This window comes from Pelodiscus sinensis, chromosome Z (assembly GCF_052426305.1).
Source record: "Pelodiscus sinensis isolate ZL-2025 chromosome Z, ASM5242630v1, whole genome shotgun sequence".
NCBI classification, from domain to species: Eukaryota; Metazoa; Chordata; order Testudines; family Trionychidae; genus Pelodiscus; species Pelodiscus sinensis.
This window is the reverse complement of record NC_143085.1, coordinates 4447032-4471131: the sequence shown is the minus strand read 5'-3', so window position 1 is coordinate 4471131 and position 24100 is coordinate 4447032. Positions and strand designations below refer to the sequence as shown.

At 51.2% G+C, this 24100-nt stretch overlaps 1 protein-coding gene across 3 annotated transcripts in view; it reads left to right on the top strand.

Annotated features, from left to right (window-relative positions):
- Positions 1–24100, top strand: part of UPB1 (beta-ureidopropionase 1) — a 70292-nt gene that overhangs the window by 37887 nt on the left and 8305 nt on the right. For all 3 annotated transcript variants that reach the window (XM_075897988.2, XM_075897989.2, XM_075897990.2), the window contains 2 exons: positions 8866–8947; positions 23476–23518. In XM_075897988.2, coding sequence (XP_075754103.1) covers positions 8866–8947; positions 23476–23518 — 125 coding nt within the window. The remainder of the gene's footprint in view (positions 1–8865; positions 8948–23475; positions 23519–24100) is intronic.

Sequence of the window (24100 nt, the reverse complement as noted above, 5' to 3'; positions counted from 1 at the left end):
AAACCCTCTACCAGGGCCACGTATCTGGGCAAGTGGAAGCGATTCTGCTGTTGGGCTTCCCAGAAGGGGGTGCACCCAAGGTGGGTTCCAAGTCCCCTGATCCTAGATTACCTGTGGGACCTTAGGCTCCAGCATCTCTCTACCTTCTCCATCAAGGTTCACCTGGTGGCCATCTTGGCCTTCCATCCAGGATAAGGGGGAAAAACCCTCTTTGCCAATCTGATGGTCCACAGGTTCCTGAAAGGGCTGGACAGGCTCTACCCCACATCCGCCAGCCCGTCCCCCACGGGGACCTAAACTTGTTTCTCTCCAAACTTATGGGGCCCCCATTCAAGGGTTGAGATGCAGGCTCTAGGGTGCAGACGAGGTGTTTGCAGTGTAGAAGGGGGTGGGGCAGAGGGTTGAGGTGCAGGCTCTAGGGTTCAGAGGAGAGGTTTGCAGTGTGGAATGGGATGGGGCAGAGGGTTGAGGTGTAGGCTCTTAGGTTCAGAGGAGAGGTTTGCAGTGTGGAAGGGGGTGGGGCAGAGGGTTGAGGTGCAGGCTCTAGGGTGCAGAGGAGAGGTTTGCAGTGTGGAAGGGGGTGGGGTAAAGGGTTGAGATGCAGGCTCTAGGGTGCAGACGAGGTGTTTGCAATGTGGAAGGGGGTGGGGCAGAGGGTTGAGGTGCAGGCTCTAGGGTTCAGAGGAGAGGTTTGCAGTGTGGAAGGGGGGCAGAGGGTTGAGGTGCAGGCTGTAGGGTGCAGAGGAGGGTTTGCAGTGTGGAAGGGGGGCAGAGGGTTGAGGTGCAGGCTGTAGGGTGCAGAGGAGGTTTTGCAGTGTGGAAGGGGATGGGGCAGAGGGTTGAGGTGCAGGCTGTAGGGTGCAGAGGAGGGTTTGCAGTGTGGAAGGGGATGGGGTAGAGGGTTGAGGTGCAGGCTGTAGGGTGCAGAGGAGGGTTTGCAGTGTGGAAGGGGATGGGGTAGAGGGTTGAGGTGCAGGCTCTAGGGTTCAGAGGAGAGGTTTGCAGTGTGGAAGGGGATGGGGCAGAGGGTTGAGGTGCAGGCTCTAGGGTTCAGAGGAGAGGTTTGCAGTGTGGAAGGGGATGGGATAGAGGGTTGAGGTGCAGGCTGTAGGGTGCAGAGGAGGGTTTGCAGTGTGGAAGGGGATGGGGTAGAGGGTTGAGGTGCAGGCTCTAGGGTGCAGACGAGGTATTTGCAATGTGGAAGGGGATGGGGCAGAGGGTTGAGGTGCAGGCTCTAGGGTTCAGAGGAAGGTTTGCAGTGTGGAAGGGGATGGGGCAGAGGGTTGAGGTGCAGGCTGTAGGGTGCAGAGGAGGGTTTGCAGTGTGGAAGGGGGTGGGGCAGAGGGTTGAGGTGCAGGCTGTAGGGTGCAGAGGAGGGTTTGCAGTGTGGAAGGGGGTGGGGCAGAGGGTTGAGGTGCAGGCTGTAGGGTGCAGACGAGGTGTTTGCAGTGTGGAAGGGGATGGGGCAGAGGGTTGAGGTGCAGGCTCTAGGGTGCAGAGGAGGGTTTGCAGTGTGGAAGGGGATGGGGTAGAGGGTTGAGGTGCAGGCTGTAGGGTGCAGAGGAGGGTTTGCAGTGTGGAAGGGGATGGGGTAGAGGGTTGAGGTGCAGGCTGTAGGGTGCAGAGGAGGGTTTGCAATGTGGAAGGGGATGGGGTAGAGGGTTGAGGTGCAGGCTCTAGGGTGCAGAGGAGAGGTTTGCAGTGTGGAAGGGGGTGGGGTAAAGGGTTGAGATGCAGGCTCTAGGGTGCAGACGAGGTGTTTGCAATGTGGAAGGGGATGGGGCAGAGGGTTGAGGTGCAGGCTCTAGGGTTCAGAGGAGAGGTTTGCAGTGTGGAAGGGGATGGGGCAGAGGGTTGAGGTGCAGGCTCTAGGGTTCAGAGGAGGGTTTGCAGTGTGGAAGGGGATGGGGTAGAGGGTTGAGGTGCAGGCTCTAGGGTGCAGACGAGGTGTTTGCAATGTGGAAGGGGATGGGGCAGAGGGTTGAGGTGCAGGCTGTAGGGTGCAGAGGAGGGTTTGCAGTGTGGAAGGGGATGGGGCAGAGGGTTGAGGTGCAGGCTCTAGGGTGCAGACGAGGTGTTTGCAATGTGGAAGGGGATGGGGCAGAGGGTTGAGGTGCAGGCTCTAGGGTTCAGAGGAGGGTTTGCAGTGTGGAATGGGATGGGGCAGAGGGTTGAGGTGCAGGCTCTAGGGTTCAGAGGAAGGTTTGCAGTGTGGAAGGGGATGGGATAGAGGGTTGAGGTGCAGGCTGTAGGGTGCAGAGGAGGGTTTGCAGTGTGGAAGGGGATGGGGTAGAGGGTTGAGGTGCAGGCTCTAGGGTGCAGACGAGGTGTTTGCAATGTGGAAGGGGATGGGGCAGAGGGTTGAGGTGCAGGCTCTAGGGTTCAGAGGAGGGTTTGCAGTGTGGAATGGGATGGGGCAGAGGGTTGAGGTGCAGGCTCTAGGGTTCAGAGGAAGGTTTGCAGTGTGGAAGGGGATGGGGCAGAGGGTTGAGGTGCAGGCTGTAGGGTGCAGAGGAGGGTTTGCAGTGTGGAAGGGGATGGGGTAGAGGGTTGAGGTGCAGGCTGTAGGGTGCAGAGGAGGGTTTGCAGTGTGGAAGGGGATGGGGTAGAGGGTTGAGGTACAGGCTGTAGGGTGCAGAGGAGGGTTTGCAGTGTGGAAGGGGATGGCGTAGAGGGTTGAGGTGCAGGCTCTAGGGTGCAGACGAGGTGTTTGCAGTGTGGAAGGGGGGCAGAGGGTTGAGGAGCAGGCTCTAGGGTGCAGAGGAGGGTTTGCAGTGTGGAAGGGGATGGGGCAGAGGGTTGAGGTGCAGGCTCTAGGGTGCAGAGGAGGGTTTGCAGTGTGGAAGGGGATGGGGCAGAGGGTTGAGGAGCAGGCTCTAGGGTGCAGAGGAGGGTTTGCAATGTGGAAGGGGATGGGGCAGAGGGTTGAGGTGCAGGCTCTAGGGTGCAGAGGAGGGTTTGCAGTGTGGAATGGGATGGGGTAGAGGGTTGAGGTGCAGGCTCTAGGGTGCAGAGGAGGGTTTGCAGTGTGGAATGGGATGGGGCAGAGGGTTGAGGTGCAGGCTGTAGGGTGCAGAGGAGGGTTTGCAGTGTGGAAGGGGATGGGGCAGAGGGTTGAGGTGCAGGCTCTAGGGTGCAGAGGAGGGTTTACAGTGTGGAAGGGGATGGGGCAGAGAGTTGAGGTGCAGGCTCTAGGGTTCAGAGGAGAGGTTTGCAGTGTGGAAGGGGATGGGGCAGAGGGTTGAGGTGCAGGCTTTAGGGTGCAGACGAGGTGTTTGCCGTGTGGAAGGAGATGGGGCAGAGGGTTGAGGTGCAGAGGAGAGGTGTGCGGTGTGAGTGAGACTCAGGACTGGGGCAGAGGGTTGAGGTGCCGAGGAGGGATTTGGGGTTTGGGAGGGGATGGGGTCCCCATTTCCCTCTTCTCCTCTCCTCCCCCTTTTTTTCTTCCAACCCTCTCCCCACTCCTGGCACCACACACACTCAACAAAACCCAGGCAAGAAGTTTTCCACTTAGAGCTGCAGGGGGTAGGGAGGGGAATGCCATGGGCCTCCTCCCCTCGGCAGATGCAACAGCCAGCCTGCTGTCAAGATTGCTCCCTATAGCCAGGCAGTGGAGAGCACCCCCAGCAGGAGCGGCCCTAGACAAGCTGCCGGCAACTGGTGCCCTAGGCGAAACGTGTGATCTATACCCCCGCCTCCAAAGTCCTCAACAGCCATTTATCTTGGTGCCCTAGGCAACCGCCTAGTTCGCTTGTATTGAGAGACCACTGCTGACTCTCAGCAAAGCTACAGGCTGCAGACAGGGAAGAACGCAGGGCAGGTCTCTCAAGTCAGGCAGCAGGCAGGAACACTCGGGGTAGTGCATGGGGCTGGCAAGTGGGGTGAGAGGAGAGGCTTGGCTGCCAAGGGTGCAGCTGGCTTCTAAGGGCCCTCACATTGGTGGAGCCTGTGCACCATGGGCCTATACAGCTTGCCACCTACTCGTCTACATTCCTAGTTCTCACTGTTGGGCCCTGGCCCCTTGTGAATTGCATGCCCCAGGGCAACTGTCCCCTTTCCCAACCTCTACCTCCTGCCCCATCAGTGGGCCCTGGCCTAGGTTGCTGATTGCTGGTTTATAGAGTGTCCAGCATAGTGTGGCTCCAGTTTTGGTTGGTATCTAGGTGCTAATGTAGTACCACTAAGAAGTAATAATGTTCCCTCTTTGGCCAAAGCACTTGTTTCTATTCAGCTATATTGATGATGGAGTCAGGTATTTCTTTGATTCCATCTTGTTTATTTACCAAGAGCATACATAAAATCCTGTTTTCCTGAATGAAGTGCTTCTCTGGCTAGTTGATAGGCTTCCTTGCAGCCTCTGTGTGCTTCTCCTCTGTTTGTACTGCCTCTCTGTGTCCTCCTCACACTCTGCAATCAAATCAGTATCCCAACCCTGTGTTTGGGGCTCAGTAGCCTAGTTCTTGGGCAGTGGTTTCTTTTGTTTTAACCATCACTAAGCAAAGGAGAATTTACTTTCCCTCTTAATGTGGCAGAGTTCCTGACAGAATTGAGACCATTAGTGTTCCCTGTTAGAGGTAATAACTACTTCCTGGGCTGAATAAACAATACCTTTGAGTGTGTCAGCCCCAGGATATGACTGTAATCAAGGAACAGGAAGCTCTTTTGAGTTGTTTTAAAATACTGATATTTTAAAATGTAATATTTAAATTGAACGTGAAGGAAGAAAATCTAATAAGAGGAATCATCCTCTCCAAACTAATTGAACGCCCTGTAGGCCCCTGCTTTCTCTCCCACTGCCATAACAGGGCTTGTCTGTCTAGAATAATAGCAATATATCTTGTTTTTAAAAACAAAGAGAAGGGAGAGACCTCTTGCTGTGTAAACCATGTAAACATAAATGTAAGCAGTATTCTGGGAACTAGAGCCCTGCTGAATGGGACAGGAAAGAACAGAAGAGTTGTAAGTCATGGAAAAGGGATTCATTTTTTAAAAAGTGTTGACAGCCCCATTTTCTTTGCCCCTTCCCCACTATATTCAGGCCTGTACGCAGGAATTTCTATGTGGAGGTGTGTGCTTTTTTTGTAAATGGGGACTGCAAGAGTGCAAGTTCACCACCCCCAGCTAAGGTCCCCCAAGTAAGTATGCTCTGGCCGGGGGGAATCAGGAACAGCATGTTGCCTGAGCCTCCCTCCCCCAAGCTTCAGCCAGGATGGGGAGGGAAATCAGCCCCAGCTTTCCTCTGGCCAGCTGGAACATGGGGGAGGGAGACTTAGGTAGTATACCGCTCCTTTGTCTGGCTGGTTGGAGCATGCTTACTTGGGGGACATTGGTGGGGGACGAGGTTGTATGCACATACCCTTTACACCCCCCTGTGTACAGGCCTGATTCATCAGTTCAAATTGCTAATTGGAAATCTGCCTGTATTTGAAGCCACATTCGGAAGCTGTTCTCCAGCTTTAACCCTGTTGTGCTCAGGAGAACCATGTCTACCCCCATGCTTATAGCTGAGAGGCTTCCATAAGCCTTGGTAAGAAGGGGAAGTATGACATGTTGTTACCTCACAGAAACAAGTTGGCTGAGGTACTGTCTTGTATAAATTGTATTGGACCAATCTGACCTGGTGAGAGAGGGACAAGTTTTCAAGTTGCACAGCAGTCTTCTTCAGGTTTGGGAAATACACTCCCAATCAGTGTCACTGTCAAATAGAAGATGGAATAGATGGTTTAGCATAAATATTTAACACGTTTTTCAAAGGACCATATAAGGTGCCCTATTAGCCACGCCCCCTGCCTCCTGTTAGCCACATCCCCTCTCCCTCCCCCCCCCCCCCCCCCCCCCCGTTAACCAGGCCTCTGGAGGTAACACGCTCGGGACAAGATGGACACATGACCAGAAGTAAAAGGTGTCATGTCACCCTTCTCAAAGGGCTTTTCCCACCATCCTCCTACCAACAGGGATTAGTCTGGCCCCCACCAAACCCCACACATGCAACTATCCTGCAGTTGCATTAGCCCAACGTGTGTGACATTAACTCAGGGGCAGAGAGGCTGGGGGAAGTGTTCCCTCTAAGGCTATATCTACATCGCAGGTTCTTGCGCAAGTACAGCTGTTCTTGTGCAAGAACCCACAGAGCATCCACACTGCCCGCCTGCTCTTGTGCAAGGAAATTTACAGTACGGCATGGTAAGAGAGGGTGTCTTGCACAAGAGCTATGCTCTTTTCTAACAGGTGTAAGCTCTCTTGCGCAAGAAGGCAGTGTAGATGCTTAGCAGGGATTTCTTGCGCAAGAAACCGCTATGGCTAAAATGGCCATTGGCGCTTTCTTGGGCAAGAGAGCATCCACACTGCCATGGATGCTCTTGTGTAAAAGCACAGCGCTCACATGGCAGTGTGGATGTGTTCTTGCACAAGAACCCTTGCACAAGATGTTCTTGCGCAAGAAACCAACAGTGTAGACATAGCGTAAGAGTTTCCTCCCATGAGCAGAATGAAGTTTGTGTTGTGCACCAGTACTGAGTTCATGTGACTTGTTTGGATGTGCCATTGTGGCACCCAATTATTAATAAATATTTTTAAACCTTTACCTTTTCCCTCTGCTGCCATGTCTCCTCCCCTTGCTCCATCAGCTCCCCTGGTGCCTGCTGCCTCCCAACTCCTCACCCTCCTCTGCTGTTCTGACTCCTGACCTTCTCACTGCCCTCAGCCCTCTTGCGACGTGCCCCCCTCCACCAGCCCTTCTCTCCCTCATGTGCCCACTCCTTCAGTAGCCCCACTCTGATCATGTGAGCTACCCCTCCTCATCCCCTCTCCTAACACCTCCCTCACCTCTCTCCTCTGTTGCTGGTCCCTCCCCTGCAGGTATCTGCCCTTCTGCTTCACCCCCAGAATCCCCTGGCACCTGTACCTTTCCTTACTCCCCCTTCCCTCACTGCCCCTACCACCTTTGGCCTCTTTTTCCCTGATGCCCACCTCCTCACAACCCTCTGCCCCCTCACACATGACTTGCTCTATCCTGGCCTTCCTCCTGCCCACCCCTTCTTTCAAGCCTTCATCCAGCACCTCCTCCTCCAGCCCCCAATGCCCTTCCCTTCTCCCCTCCCACTGACACCTCCCCTTGTGCCCTTTTCCTCATTGGCTGCACTTGGCCCCCTGGCATTTGTCTTTCCTCCACCCTGTCCCTTTGGTCCCTTCCCCCTTTTGCCCTCTCTCCCTCTGTACAAGCCCCTTCCTCTCCCAGCCCTTCCCCTAGTTTTCTCCCTTCCCCTCGGCACAAGCCCCTTCCTCTTCCACCCTTTCCCCTTTATTCCCCCTCCACCTCCGCACAAGCCCCTTCCTCTCCCAGCCCTCCCCTACCTTCTGCCTTCCACTTTGCGGGGCCGGAGTCTGCACTCCGCCCCAGAAGTCCCCAAACTCTGAACCCGCAACTCAGCTGCACGGTGCCAGCAGTTTTAAAATCCTGGGCTGGGCCGTGACGTCACGTCACGCCCAGGTGTCTCCCCGCCCACCTGTTTGAGCACGCAGTGCATGGCAGCAGCAGCCGGCAGGGGGGAGCTGATTGAAGGTTGCGCATGGCGGGGCCGGGGCCGGGGGAGAGACGCTCTAGGGCCGGGGAAGAGACCCAGCTTCAAATATTGGTGGAGCAGGGCCCCCGGCTCTAAATATTGCTGGAGCATGGGCACCACAAGCCCATATAACTCGCCGCCCATGCCCACATCTCCAAGCTCCTGCCTTGAATCCTGAACCTCCCACATCCTGAGCACCCTGCCCTAAAAGACCCAAGCAATGCTAGTTAAATCTTCTAGTTGATAACTAAGTGGATAGTGAATACAGGCAGTCCCCGAGTTACGCGGATCCGACTTATGTCGGATCCGCAGTTACAAACGAGACCCGTCTCCCTGGTCTCCAGCAGACCAAGGAGAGGAAGCAAAGCGGCGGAGCACGCGGGCAGTGAACAGTCCAGACGCGTCTGGGCTATCCGCTGCCCACGTGCTCTGCCGCTTTGCTCTGCTTTGCTCCCCGTCCCCCTGGTCTGCACCTCAGGGAGCAAAGCGGAGCAAAGCAGAGCAAAGCGGCTGTCCGCTGCCCGCGTGTTCTGCGGCTTTGCTCCCTGTCCCCCTGGTCTGCAGACCAGGGAGACGGGGAGCAAAGCAGAGCAAAGCCGCGGAGCCCGAGGGCAGCAGGACAGCCACGGCGCGTCTGGGCTGTCCCGCTGCCCCCGTGCTCCGCGGCTTTGCTCCGGACGCCTGTGGTACAGCAGCTGGAGCGCTGCTGGTTGGTCCCATAGCGCCGCTCTGGGCGCTACTGGACCAACCTGGCAGCACCCCAGCTGCTCTGCCCCAGGCGTCCTGATTCAGCCACTGCTGGTCAGTTTCAGCAGTGGCTGAATCAGGACGCCTGGGGCAGAGCAGCTTGGGTGCTGCTGGGTTGGTCCAGTAGCGCCGAGGAGCGGCGGTGCTACTGGACCAACCCAGCAGCACCCCAGCTGCTCTGCCCCAGGCGTCCCCAAGTCAGCCGCTGCTGAAACTGACCAGTGGCTGACTACAGGAAGCCCCTGCCCCGGGCTTCCTGGAATCAGCCGCTGATCAGTTTCAGCAGCAGCTGACTTGGGGATGCCTGGGGTTCTTAAGTTGAATCTGTATGTAAGTCAGAACTGGCGTCCAGATTCAGCCGCTGTTGAAACTGATCAGTTTCAGCAGTGTCTGAATCTGGATGCCAGTTCCGACTTACATACAGATTCAACTTAAGAACAAACCTACAGTCCCTATCTTGTACGTAACCCGGGGACTGCCTGTACATAAATCCAAATTTAGCTATGAGTCATGCAAGTAAACAGTAACAACCACCTTTTTTGTTACTATTTTGCAGCGAGTCACTGTGGCCAATTGAAGCTAGGAATGCAGCTATTGCTAACCACTGTTTTACATGTGCCATTAACCGAGTGGGAACTGTAAGTATTTCAAGACCTTGCTTTGTAGCCTTATGCGTTTCAGAATCTATGCGTTGTATCACGTTGTAATCCTAGCTAATTAATTATATAGTAGGAATGTTAGATAATTTGTAACTGTTACACGGATACTAAAATAATCCCCGAGGGCAGTGCTGGCAGCCATTGTACTTCCGACTCCCAGGCTGCTTCCTGTGATACAAAGACCGCAGTGTGGGGCAGCAGCAGTCCCTGTCTGTGGGGGCCCCATCTGTGGCAAGCCCAGGCCCACTGTGGTCAGACACCTCTCCATGGCAGCAGACTGTGTCCATGGCAAGTCTAGAGTGGGGTCCAGAGCAGCATGAGTGGGGTGGCAGCACTGTGGAGCTGGTGGTTGTGGGGAGTCGGTTTTTAAGCCCCATGTACCAGCTTCTGCCTCCTTCTGTCACTAGCTGGCTTCCACGCATATCAGCTCCTACCTGCCCCTCCCCTCTCTGATAGAGAGGCAGCAGCATAGGGGGAGGGCAGGTGACTCCACGGGAACAAATATGCGTGGGGAACCATCTAGAAAGGTGGCTTCCTGCATGTCCCAGCTCTCATCTGCCCCCACGCCCTCTGCATTGCTGCCTTTCTATCACAGGCAGCAGCACAAGTGTTGGGGGACAAGCGGTTCCACAGGATCTGATTCTCATCGGGAGCTGGCTTTTAAGCTAGCTCCCACTGAGCAATGGCTCCCACCTGCCTCCCACACTGCTTCCTCTGTGGGAAGCAGCGGCGAGGGGGAAGAGATGGCAGCTCCATGAGAACCAGCACGTGCAGGGAAACTGCTTAAAAGCCGGTTCCCTGTGGGCACTAGCTTACATCTCCCACCTCTTGCTGCCTCTGATGGAGAGGTGGCAGGAGGGGGTTGCATGTAGTCATTTGGAATTACTGATAAGCCCATCTTATTGGTTAAACTTTTAATCATTTCAATGTCTGTATGCTAACATCCTTATAGTGTGGCGCTAGTGGAATTACAAGTTAGCAACTCCTGTATCTTACAGCCAGTCCCCAACTTACGATCGAGTTACGAAACAAACACTAGGTCGTAACTCTATCTGTTCTTAAGTCAGATTACATTCACTTACATATGGCTGCACTGTTCGTAAGTGTGGATTTCATTCGTAACTCGGGGACTGGCTGTATAGGAGGTTGGTTGTAAATACGAACGGTCATAAATTGATGTGTTCGTAACTCAGGGACTGGCTGTAAAGCATGAGACCTTTTCTCTCATGAACGTTTGCAATGTTCGAAAATGTTACTGTGATTCCTGGTAAGCTGGGAAAGAGTGAACTCCCTTCCCCACTGCAGGCTGCCTGCATTCTGCTGCAGTTCCTTCTAGGGATGTTAGATATAGGGTAATTGAATAGTTATGTAACCTCATGAAATCTTAACAGTTACACAACTAAAGAAATGGTCTGGGGTAAAAAAGATGAAATTTAGTAAGGACAAATGCAAAGTACTCCTCTTAGTAAAAAACAATCTGGTTCACACATACAGAATGGGAAGCGACTGTCTAGGAAGGAGCACTGCAGAAAGGAATCTAGGGGTCATAGTGGACCACAAGTTAAACATGAGCCAACATGATTCTGGGCTGCTTTAACAGGAGTGTTGTGAGCAAGACATGAGAAGTCATTCTTCCGCTCTACTCTGCGCGGATTAGGCCTCCGTTAGAGTACTGTGTCCAGTTCTGGGTACCACGTTTCAAGAAAGATGTGGAAAAATTAAAGAAGGTCCAGAGAAGAGCAACAAAAATGATGAAAGGTCTGGAGAACATGAGCTATGAGGGAAGACTGAAAGAACTGGGCTTTTTTGGTTTTGAAAAGAGAAGCTTGAGAGAAGACAGCATAGTGGTTTTAGGTATCTAAAAGGGTGTCACAGGGAGGAGGGGGGAAATTGTTCTTGGCCTCTGATAATAGGACAAGAAGCAGAGGGCTTAAACTGCAGCATGGGAGGTTTAGGTTGGATATCAGGAAAAACTTCCGAACTGTCCAGGTGGTGAAACACTGGAATAAATTGCATAGAGAGGTGGTGGAATCGCCATCTCTAGAGATATTTAAGAGCAGGTTAAATAGACACCTTTCAGGTATGGGCTAAATCATTGTTTCTGAAAGCATTCAGTGAAATCACTTTGAGTAACACATTAACTGGCTGCCCCGGTTTGTTTATTTACTGGCGCCGTGGCCACAGAGACTTGTGGCTGCCATTGGCTCCATTTCGCTCTTTGCAGCCAAGCAGAGCAGTGTGCTCCCGTTCCCACTAATGAAGAACCCCCTGTTAACCTGTGCTGCTGCCTCTGTATCAGCTTCCTGTGCCTGACACTCCATGCTGCTGCATCTGATACAGAAGCATCAGTGTGGGGTGGCACTAGCAGCTGTCCATGGGGTTCTGAGTTCCTTGTAGACATAGACTGGTCTCCAGCAACAGCCCCGGTCTGCAGGGGATCTGAGCTTCCTGCCGACAGAGGCTACTTTGTGGGATGCTGCTTCAGGGCATCCTCCCCCGTTCTGCCCTGCGGAGGCAGGCGTCATTGCAGAGGTGGTTCTGGTACTGGTGCTGGGGGGAACTTTTAAGCCAGCTCCTCCCAGTACTTGTTCCCGCCTGCCCCCCGTTGCTGTCTCTGTAGGAGGAAGCAAGGGTAGGGGACTGGTGGGTCTGCAGAGCCAGCATACTTGGAGAGCCAAAAGCTGGTTCCACACTCATAGCTTCTCCAGCCTGTTCCCCTCACCCTCTGTGCTGCTGCCTTTCTGTCAGACTGTGTTTAAACATAGCTCCTTATGGGCACTGGTCCCTGCTTCTCCCCTTGCAGCCTATGATAGAGAGGCAGCAAGGGGGAGAGTGCTTGTGGTTGATAAGATTAACCAATAACCTGGGGTGGGGTAACCTTTTTTGGGTTGGGGGCTGCTGACCCAAAGGAAAAACAGTTGGGGCCTCACATAAGTGAGAAGCAAAATGAGAAGCCCCTGACTTGAAGGAGAAAGACCCTTCCCACATTCCCCTAGCACACCAGATCTTAGGGTGACCGAGGCTAGTAGATTTTGTGCGCTCTTCTGACCTTTCTAGGAGGCTCTTCACAGACCACCACCCGCCAACTCAAAACCACAACAGACCCTACCATAAAAACATATGCAAAGCCTGAAGACATTTCACTACCACTACAATAATCAGTATCTTCCACAGTGCATTTTTCAAGATGTATAGGTCTTACTTATGCCTATCACAGCATGTGATGTACCTCTACTAGTGCACTGAATGCCTTAGCAATAACTATGTGGGTGAAATTAGTTTCTGTGTTCTTGAATGAATCCACGAAAATTCCATATTGTTCATGGGTGAACACTTTTCACAACAGCCACTCTACTCCATATCTGACTTGTCATAACACACGCCCTGCTTGTTTTTTGACCTGGAGGAGTGTTAATGGGCCACTACTGTGAATGATTCCTTAAAATATTTTGGTTACTTATACTAAATAATCTTATATTAGCTGAAACAAAAGACAGGACTATGCAGCACTTTAAAGACTAACAAGGTGGTTTATTATGTAATGAGCTTTCGTGGGCCAGACCCACTTCCACAGATCAAATTGTGGAAGAAAATTGGCACGACTATATATATAACTTTGGTATAGACCAGACTAACACGGCTACATCTCTATTATATTTAGCTGTGACTCTCTTGAGTACCTTTCCCAGACTTGAAGAAATGCTCTGTGTAGCTCAAAAACTTGTCTCTTTCTGCAACAGAAGTTGATGTAATGAAAGGTATCTCACCGATGTCTCTTAATATCCTGGGACCAACATGACTACATCAACATTGCAACATTAAGAGCTGGAGCACGTGCAGATGCTTTGTTGGGCACCTTAGGATATGTCTACACTACAAAATTAGGTCCATTTTATTCAATTTAACTTTGAACACCCGATTTAACAAATGCAATTTTGCATATTTTAACGAAGAGAATGTAGTCACGAGAGCACATCCACATTTCCAGAGGTTGCACTGACTCAAAGAATGATTCACTTTGGGTAGTTATCTTAGGGCACATCTACAGATCAGGGCAAAAATTGAATTAAGCTACGCAACTTCAGCTATGTCAATTGTGTAGCTGAAGTTGAAATAGCTTAACTCAACTTTTGGCACTGCCTACACAGTAGGAAGTTGAAGGAAGAATACTCTTCCTTCAACTTCCGTTATTCCTTGTGAAATGAGTGTTACAGGAGTCAGAGTAAGAAGTCCTCCAGTTCTCTGTTATTTTGAAATAATGGCTTGCAGTTTAGACATGCTCTTGGTTATTTCAGAATAATGTCAGTTATTCTGAAATAATGCTTCTGTGTAGACATACAGTCCCTGCAACAGATTGGAATTCTGAGCTAGGGGTCCCAATGCCTCATGGGATGAAAACATTATTGTAAGTGGTTATAGGTGCCTGTCATCACCCTTCCATGTCTGTGGCTCAGAACCAGAGCAGCAGTTCATTAGCCGTGTCCTGTAGTACTCTTTGTCTAAGCTCCTTTATTTTCATGTAGCATTGCTGTGTGAACCTGGTGTAGCCATTAACCACTATGTCCTGATTTTGGCATAGATATCAGTGTTTCTTTTGCTGGTTCAGAGCTCTTGCCAGCACAGACTCCCTCCCCTTTGCTCCCCCACAGCAATCAGATGCAGCATGTCTCCTGAGCCATCCCTGCTGGAGTGAGTTCATGCCTTTAGCCATGCAGGCTTAGCTGTGCTGGTGAATTCTCCATTCCCAACAGGGAATGACCATTCAAAAGATCCCCAGGGCTTTTCCCACTTGTGTGGCTGAAGATCACCATGGAGCTCTGATCGTCATGTGGAGGCTTTTGGTAACCGGGTTTGATTCTTTAAAGGATTTGAAACCACAGACAGAGGAATACTTCTTTTTAGGGTCAAACAAAGATTTTTACTTTTCTATTTACTTTATAATTAATTTTTCATGTAAATCAATTCACTATCTTTGATTCTTTTAAGATAGTGTAATATACAAATAAAAAGTAAAAAAACAGTACAGTTAAAAAAACAAGAAATAATAACTTCTCCTACAGATATACCCTCCTGATTTACCTTTAAACAATTTATGGAGTTAACAAATATATAATATTCACGTTAAGAAAGATAGAAGCATTGCTTCGATTCAGGAGATATTCTTTTCTTTATGTTTCTCCTTTTTTGGTTTTTTCATTGCAACTTACAACCGGTATTGTTCCCCTTTTGGAGCTTATGTGCGGCAGCGAGATTCAGCGCCAGGGAGGGAGCTCTGGTTGATCAGACCTAGCTTTTTAGATTCGCAACCCGTCCGTCCTTGGTCTGTTCCATCCAACCTTATATACCCTATTTTGGTATTCCTCCATTCTCCTGACAATTGCTGACATTAGATTTTTGTTGTCTTATTTTGCCCTTACAAAAACTTTCGTCTGCTCCATTTGGGGTAATCAGCACTTTGTTGCATATTGCTGTCTGAGTTAGTTACTTCCCTAAAAGCGGGGTTATTGTTGGTAACCCAATCAAATTTTATTTTTATTTTACATCTCCTGCATCTCATAATGCTGCCTTTCCTTTCCACTTACAATTAAACTGGTGCTCATTTGACATATTCTGGGTAGGCCTCAATACCTTCCTTTCACAGAGGCCAGTAACTCCAAATTCTTCGTCGAGTAGTGTCCCCGAGGGTGCTCCACTCGAGGTGCTGGGTCCGTCCGAGCGCCGCAAAACGGAGAAACTTCCACAGCAGTAGCCCTGCCGGCCCGCACATGCGCTCCTGTTGCCTCGCGCCGTTACAGCTGAGCGCGGGCCGGCTCGTCAGTTTCCTTCAACCGTCCGCGGCCGCAGACGGACCTAGGACGCGCTCCCTCTCCGGCCTGAGGAGAAAAGGGAATTTCATTTAGAAATTTGTTTGCCACTTGGCAGTTTATAGTTTGGATAGTTCTTAGTAATTTTTACTTAGTTAATTAGTCTCAAGTTCCTTGTTTCCGTCCTAGTTTATTTTTTTGCAGTAGGCTTTCAAAAAAAAAAAAAAAAAGAAAAAGAAAAGGAAAGAATAGACAAAATGCCTGGTTTCAAGAAATGTTCCCAGTGCCAGGAGGCCATGCCGGACTCAGATGGGCATTCGCGCTGCGTTAAATGCCTAGGGGACGGGCACATTCCTATGAAGTGCCCCCACTGTATGAAACTGACAGCCTGCGCTCGGCGCGATAGAGAAATGAGGCTGAGGGTGATTTTATTCAACAAAGCCCTCCAGTCTGATGCGACCACGTCTACTCCCACTACCTCGGGAGCTCACTTGTCCCGTTCACCTCAGAAGGACCTCAGCAATGCCGAGCCACAGCCCAGGACCGTACGGGACAGACCAGGTACCTCTGGCTCTTTGCCAAGGCACCCGACAGAGAAGCCAGGCAAGAGCTTTGGTCGGATCAAAAGGCCCGATGCGGGCTCCCTGTAAGGGACCGCGGGCAGACTTGGCACCGACAAAGGCTCCAACGGTCGGGCCACAAACAGCAATGGCGGCTCCGGCACCGGCTGATACTGCGCATGCGCAGTCAATGGCAATTCCGCCGGCACCCGAGCCCACGGAGCCAGCTGATGAGACCTTGCTCCCTGCGGTGCTGCAAGTAACAGCACCGACTCAGGCACCGCAGGCGCCCAGCAGCACCGTGCAGCACTCTGCACCGCAGCCTCCTCCGGTATCGGCACAGCTGTTAACTCCCGCGACACCGCTGATTCAACCCCAGGGCAGCCATGCGACCGGGACTACACCGCTTCAGACGGCACTGTCTTCTCCCGCAGATTGTTCGATGCTGAATGAGATGCCCTTCAAGTCAAGACGCGTGCGGACCCCTTCACTCACGCCTGAAAGGGCACGGTTCTCTCCGGGACCATGGTCACCAGCTTCAATCTGCTCTGGGAATCATCGTGCTTCTCGTTATATCTCCACTAGAGATCGATATCGTAGATCGCCACAGCGATCACCGTCGTACCATCACTATCGCTACCACGACCAGCGACGCTACTCCTATTATTCTCGTTCACCATCTCGTTTTTCTGACAGATCTATATCACCGAGGTCTTCGAGACATTCGAGATATTCACGTCGATGCGAGGAGTCTAGAGCCTACACTCCTAGACGATCCCTGACTCACAGTCGCAGATGTGACCGTCATCATGATGACCCTCGGTGTTCTCATAACACGCGATATCCACGATCACGATCTCCGCAAACCACACACCCAGCGTCTCCACCTCATGCGCCTTCGCTGGCGATTCCATCAGTGCCTGTGGAAGGCACGATGCCAGTTCCTAGTCAGGACACGTATGAAAACAACTACACTCCAAATAGGGAACCACAGACCCCTGACTCTCCGGCCAACCAGTCATCTCCGGACGATGCTGTCTTTCCTGGTGAACAACCCCCTACGGAAGATCACAAACAGTTCCAGGAGCTCTTTGCCAGAGTGGCACAATCTCAGGGTATCCATATTACGGACGTACAGCAAAAGCAACATCCCTTGCTGAAGAACTTGCAGTCCTCACAAAAATCAAAGCTGGCTCTACCCTTCGATGAGGCTATCCTGGAAATCGCAAATGATATATGGCAGACCCCCGCAACTTCTTTACCGACTAACAAGAGAACGGACAAGAAATACTTTATAAATCAAAAAGGGATGGACTTTTTGTTTACCCATCCCCAGCCAAATTCCCTGGTTATGGACGCCGCCCAGCAAAGATCAAAGACGGCCCAAAATAAAAATACGGCAAGTGATAAAGAGGCTAAACGCCTGGACATCTTGGGTAGAAAGGTGTATTCTTCTGCCACTTCAGTTCTCCGGATGTGCAATTACGCCGCCCCACTTGCCAATCACGACTTCGATAACTACTCCAAATTAGTCCCTCTTCTAGAGCACCTACCAGACTCAAAACGCCAGATCTTGAGGGCAGTAATACAAGAGGGCTACACAACAGCCAGAACAGCGCTTCAGATTGCCCTAGACACGGCTGATGCAGCAGCTAGAGCCACGGCTACTGCGGTAGTTATGCGTCGCGGGTCGTGGCTGCACCAAGCAGCTGCCCCGAGGGAGTTAATAAGCAAAGTGGAAGACTTACCTTTCGATCGTCAGTCTCTCTTCACCCAGTCCACTGATCAGGTGTTCCACTCGGGCAAGGACTCCCGTACAACTCTTAGAACACTTGGCATGTACACGCCTCCGTATAAACGTAAGAGGTATACGCCCTACAACAAACAGAGATCCTTCTCGTACGCAACATTCCGTCCCAAGTCATATGAACAACAGAGACCAAGACAACGCCAGCAAAAGCGAAGACAGCAACCTGGCAAGACTTCCGGTCAACAGCAGGGCCAGCAACAGGTTTGATGGGTCAGTCGAGGGACTGCGTGCAACTCCTTTGTCGGGAGCGTCACACAATCAGGTAGCCTTATTCCATCATCGGTTGAGGCCTTATCAACATCGTTGGTCTCTGATCTCCACCGATTGATGGGTCAACGACATAGTTGTTTCAGGATATGCCATCCCTTTCAACTCCATTTCCCCCCACTTCCCACCCTCCCCGTCCCTTTTCAGGGACCCCTCTCACGAGTCTCTGCTACAGCAAGAGGTGTCCCAACTACTTACTATAGGAGCCGTGGAGAGGGTACCCATTCAATTTCGGGGGAGAGGTTTCTATTCCACGTACTTCCTCACCCAGAAGAAGTCAGGGGGTTGGAGGCCTATCCTGGACCTGCGTCGACTCAACCGCTACCTGAGAAAACAAAAATTCAAAATGGTCACTTTAGCTTCTATCATCCCGGCTCTCCACAAAGGGGATTGGTTTGCATCCCTCGACTTACAGGACGCCTATTTCCACATAACCATTCACCCGGCACACAGGCGATTCCTTCGTTTCGTAGTGGGCGCGGAACACTACCAATACCGAGTGTTACCCTTCGGCCTGTCAGCAGCACCATGGGTGTTTTCCAAAACTCTGGCAGTGGTAGCTGCCTACCTCCGACGCCTCAATATCGTGATTTTCCCGTATCTCGACGATTGCCTATTAAAGGCCCCGACTCGCGAGGAGGCTATGTGGGCAGTGACCACCACCACAGCCGTATTCGAGGCTCTGGGCCTCATAATCAATGTCGGCAAATCGTCCTTGGTACCAAGTCAAGACTTGGAGTTTATCGGCGCGAGACTCGATGCACTGAGTGCGAGAGTATACTTGCCTGCAACAAGATTCCAGATGATTCAGGACTTGGTACGTGCGGTCTCAATTGCTCCCAGATCCAGCATACTGACTTACCTGAAACTGCTCGGACATATGGCTGCCACCACGTATGTGGTGGCACATGCGAGACTTCACCTACGCAGTCTCCAGCATTGGCTGTTCAAAGTCTACACACCGGGGGTACACGCTGTGAGCAAGACCGTGTCCATTCCCAGACAGGTCAGGACTTCACTAATATGGTGGGACAACCCGCAACATTTGTTATCAGGGGTCCCTATCCACGCACAAAGACCCACAGTGCAGATCACAACAGATGCTTCTCTGATCGGTTGGGGCGCACATCTGCAGCAACATCGAGTTCAAGGACTCTGGTCGGCACAGGAGTCGCTCCTACACATAAATCTCCTCGAGCTCCGAGCTGTATCCAATGCATGCAGGCACTTCCTTCAGAGGATCCGAGGTCATGCAGTCCACATCCTCACTGACAATATATGCACGGTGTACTATATCAACAGACAAGGCGGGGCCCGTTCACGATCCCTGTGCGCGGAGGCGATACGACTGTGGAACTGGGCGATCCACCACAATATAACCCTTACCGCATCGTACCTCCCAGGCAAAGACAATACCATCGCCGATGTCCTGAGCAGACACTTCCTTCCTCAGCACGAGTGGGAGTTACACAACGAGGTGGCCCACGGTCTCTTCCGTCTCTGGGGGTTCCCGAGTATAGACCTCTTTGCCACTCGTCACAACAAGAAGTGTCATCATTACTGCTCACGGGCAGGTACCGGCAAGAATTCCCTGGGGGACGCTCTTCTGCTCAATTGGGGATCTCACCAACTCCTCAATGCGTTTCCGCCTCTTCCTCTCATTCCGAGGGCACTGGAGAAGATAGCGACAGAGGGTGCAACAGTGATTTTTATAGCACCCTTTTGGCCTCGGCAGACTTGGCTGACACAATTGTCCAGAATGTCGGTCGCTCAGCCACAACGACTTCCACTGATGCCCAACTTACTGTCTCAGCAGCACGGGTCGATGCTACATCCGAGCATCGATCGCATGCATCTTACGGCATGGCTCCTAACTGGTTTCAGCCACCGGAAATGACTTGCTCTCAGCAAGTGAAACATGTGCTTATGAATAGCAGACGCCATAGCACTCGCAAGGCCTACACCTACAAATGGCATCGGTTCCAAGCGTGGTGTCTGGAAAGGGAATTCGACCCTCTTTCTTTACCGGTGCAGCATACTTTGGACTACATCTTCCATCTGAAGACGGAGGGCTTAGCAAATGCTTCGTTGAAAGTGCACTTGGCAGCAATCTTGGCCTTCCGCCCGCACATCGATGGACATTCGCTATTTGCTCACCCGTTAGTTAAGAGGTTCCTAAAGGGACTTGATAACCTATATCCGGCCTTCACAACCCCTCCGGAACCGTGGGACTTATCTTTGGTCCTGGACGCATTAACTCGTCCCCCATTTGAACCATTAGCAACTTGCGACCTGCGCATGCTCACAATGACGTGTCATTCCTTCTGGCAATCACGTCAGCACGTCGGGTTAGTGAGTTGGCAGCCCTTTCAGCCGATCCACCATACACTTTATTTTCTGAGCAAGGGGTTCTGCTTCGCGTTCACCCTTCCTTCCTTCCGAAGATAAATTCTCCCTTCCATGTAAACGAGCCCATAATTCTGCCAACATTCTATCCGAAACCTCATTCCTCGCCAGAAGACTCACGTCTACATACCCTCGATGTTAGACGAGCACTGGCCTTCTACCTGCACAGAACACGCGCCTTCAGAAAGTCTCGGCACCTTTTTATAGCTACGGCGGAGCGCTCCAAAGGTCGACAGCTCTCCGCACAACGTATTTCCAATCTGATCACCTCCTGTATCTCGCGTTGTTATGCCCTACGACATAAACCCTTACCAGGATGACCTCGCGCTCATTCCACCAGAGGCATGGCTGCATCTACTGCGTACCTTAGAGGGGTACCATTACAGGACATATGCCGTGCAGCAACCTGGTCATCCTCGCTCACCTTTGCCAAGCACTATGCTCTTGCGAACATATTGAGGAATGATTCAACAGTGGCGCAAGCAGTCTTGGCCACAGCACAGAGACCATAAGTCCGAAGCACGCCGATAGTGCTTGACCACTGCTCTGTACTCACCTCGAGTGGAGCACCCTCGGGGACACTACTCGACGAAGAAGAGAGAGTTACTCACCCTGTGCAGTAACGTCTGTTCTTCGAGATGTGTGTCCCCGTGGGTGCTCCACGACCCACCCTTCTCCCTGCTTCGGAGCTTCTGTTTATCTCTTTCAGATGCTTCCAGTTGGGAGGAAACTGACGAGCCGGCCCGCGCTCAGCTGTAACGGCGCGAGGCATCAGGAGCGGGCCAGCAGGGCTACTGCTGTGGAAGTTTCTCCATTTTGCGGCGCCGGGACGGACCCAGCACCTCGAGTGGAGCACCCACGGGGACACACATCTCGAAGAACAGACGTTACTGCACAGGGTGAGTAACTCTCTCTTATAATTGTGTTTACACTGCCCTTAATTAGAGACATGAATGTCTGGCTTTCCTCCACTCGTTCAGGTGGACTACAAGAGACAATTTTTAAAACCCTTTAGGTAGATGGAAGGGACTCAGCAGTGTAAACCCACTCATTACAAATTCAACCCAGTGCTGAATATGTGGACCTAAGCTCGTAATATAGACCAGCCCTTGGGGTATATATTTTAAAGTGTTCTCTAAGAATCTGGATTTGTGTCCATTCAGGTAGATCATATGTTTCTTATTTCTATTATCTGCAAAGACTACCTCATTTAAATCTCTCTTATTCCAGCCCCATACCAAAGCTGTCCTCAGCTTGGACTGTTACCTTGTTGTGGCGAAGAGGCTTGTGTATCCCAATAATTGTAAGAATTATGTTATCTGGAGTCTTGTACTCCTGGTAGAGTCGTCCTTAGCAAACAGTTCTGAGGTGGGGTTCCACACAAAATACAGTCCAGACTTCCCAAAATCCCGATGTTGGAACAGGTATATTTGGGGACATGTCTGTTTTCTGTGATTGTGAAGGTGGATATGGCTGCAAGCTGCAGCAGGAAGGACAGAGACACCCTGCTCTCCCAGGGTATGTCTACAGTTACCCCCTAGTTCGAACTAGGGAGGCAAATGAAGCATACCAAAGTTGCTAATGAAGCACGGGATAGCTTGATTAGCATATTCGCGGCCGGTTGCCATTTTAAAAAGCTGGTAGCCCGAATTAACTCGTTGCATGTAGACACAGTAGTCCAATCCCAAACCCTTCCCTCGAATTAACTGTTACTCCACATTGCACGAGGAGTAAGTTAATTCGAGGGAAGAGTTTTGGATTGGACTACCGCATCTACACGCGGCGAGTTAATTCGGGCTACCAGCTTTTTAAATTGGCGACCGGCCGTGAATATGCTAATCAAGCGCGGGATATTTAAATCCCGCGCTTCATTAGCAACTTCGGTATGCTTCATTTGCCTCCCTAGTTCGAACTAGGGGGCAAGTGTAGACATACCCCTGACTCCAGTGCTTCTCCCAGTCAAGCTTTGTGAGATTGGTATCTGCACACCTGCTGTCCCATGTTAAAAGATTTCATGCATAGACCTCTGCCATGGCCAGAGCTATGACACTCTTAATATTGCTACTCATATTTCCCAGAACATTATGAATACAGGGCTGTCACTCAATCAAATGCCTGTCTTCCAGGCTAGTCCATCCTAAAATTCTAGCAAGACAACCACTTCCTTGAATCTAGAAACTAGGCAATTATGAAAATTCCCTCTGTATGTAGTTTTGACAGTAAGCCAGACGAGTCTTAATAGATATATGCCAGACATTAATTAATGTTAGTACAGTGGTCCCCAGCCAGTAGATCGGGAGCTACTGGTAGATCTTGGAGCCTCTGACAGGTGATGCTGACTGTTTTGGCCAGGAAGCTATCAAGGGCTGGCACTTCAGTTGCCCCTCCATCCACTGTCATTCTGGTCCTGTCCTCTGTCTTGGACCTACCCTCTCCCCGCCCAGGAGCCTCCTGCTTGCTGTGCAGAGTGTAGGAGGGAGAAGAGGGGGGCACTGATGTCAGGGTGTTTCTCCTCTCCCCACTCCTGTACCCTATCTCCACTCAGAGAGAAGGGGGAGGAGGGAGCTTGGCAATGCAAATTTCTGTCACTGTCACACACTGTGTGTGTCTCTGTCATTCTCATAAACACACATTTCTTCACTCACATCTCCCCACCCAACATATATATGGGAGGTTGTTGTTATTTATTTTACTGCTTGCAAAATGGGTTATTTTTGGTTTTTGACTAATCTGAGCATTTCATCATTTTCATTTCTCTCTTATGCTTAAATTTTATTCTTTGAGCCATGAGTTTTAAAATGCTGAACCTGGCGTAGCTACAGTAGTTATCCCCATGGTAACTGCTGCTCCCGGACGTGGTTGGCACATCCCCGCAGCCCCTGCGAAAGTCAGAACAGGGGGTCTCCACAGGCTGTCTTCACCTGCAGCCATCACTCCTGCAGCTCCCATTGATTAGTAATGGGGAACCGTGGTCAGTAGAAGCTGTGGGCTCAGTGCCTGTAGATGAGGGGCAGCACATGGTACCATGAAGCCATTGCTGTACATGCCAGCTTCTTTCAGGAGTGGTGCAAGGCCAGGCCTGCCTTAACCCCACTATTCCACTACCTGGAAGCCATTTCAGTTATATGGTGCCCAGCCAGAGCCTGCTTCCTGAACCCCTGTCTCAAACCTGAACCTCCTCCTACACCAAGCCTCCTGCACCAGATATGAGTCCCCTGCACCCAACTCCTTTCAAGAACTTGCACCCTGAAACCTCTCCTGGACGCCAAGCCGCTACCCTAGGCTAAGCCCAGAGCCCCTCCCACACTCCAAATCCCTTGGCCCAAGACCAGAGCCTGTATCCCAACCCTCTATGCAATCTAGTGAAAGTGAGTGAGGATGGAGTAGGTGGGGGGATGGAGTAAGCGGGGTGAAGCCTCCAAGAAGGGGTAGAACAGGGGCTGGGCCTCAAAGAAGGGGCAGGAAGGAAGTGGGACAAGGGTATTTGGGTTTGAGGTAGAGCTTACATTGCGCTTAAATTGAAACAGTGATCTTGTGGTTAAAAAGGTTGGAGACCCCTGGGTTAGTATATTAACCATTGTATTGCAGCAAAATTCTCTTGCATGAAATAAGACTATAGTGCCATCTACAGCTTCATCTTAAATTGGCCTTTTTTCACAGGAATACTACTTGAACGCATTTACATCTGGAGATGGTAGGAATGGTATGTACAGCAAATATCTTCATGGGTTGATAATAGTTTATTTTGAAACATGAATAGCTATCTTTCTGGCTGTCTGCCTGTAGTTTTCATATATATATATATATATATATAATTTTAAATTGTTACAAAGAAAAAATGCTTAAACAAGGGATAATTATTAACAGGGCTTGACAAATGGTGGCGAAAACCGCTTGCCAGCCCCGTACTGCGCATGCACAAGAGCTGCAATGCGCATGCGCTCGCCACGAATGAACAGAGCCCTGATTATCAAGATGCATGACCCTCCACCCACCCATCCTGAAATCCACCAACTCTGCCCCTCCCCATGTGCCTCTTGCACAATGGGGCACTTCCTGTTCCTCCCCCTTCCTCCCATCATTTGTGAAGTGCCATGAATCACCTGATTCCCGCTCCGCTCCTGCTCCTCCCTCTCCCTTCTAGAGCTTGAACAGCCACAAACAGCTGAGTTGCAGCGTTCCAGCTCTTCACCAGTATTTATGGTGAAGTGCTGGGAGGGAGGGCGAGGAGTAGGAAATTCAGGTCTCCAGAGCCCCAGTGCATGAGAGGCACGTGTGGGAGGGA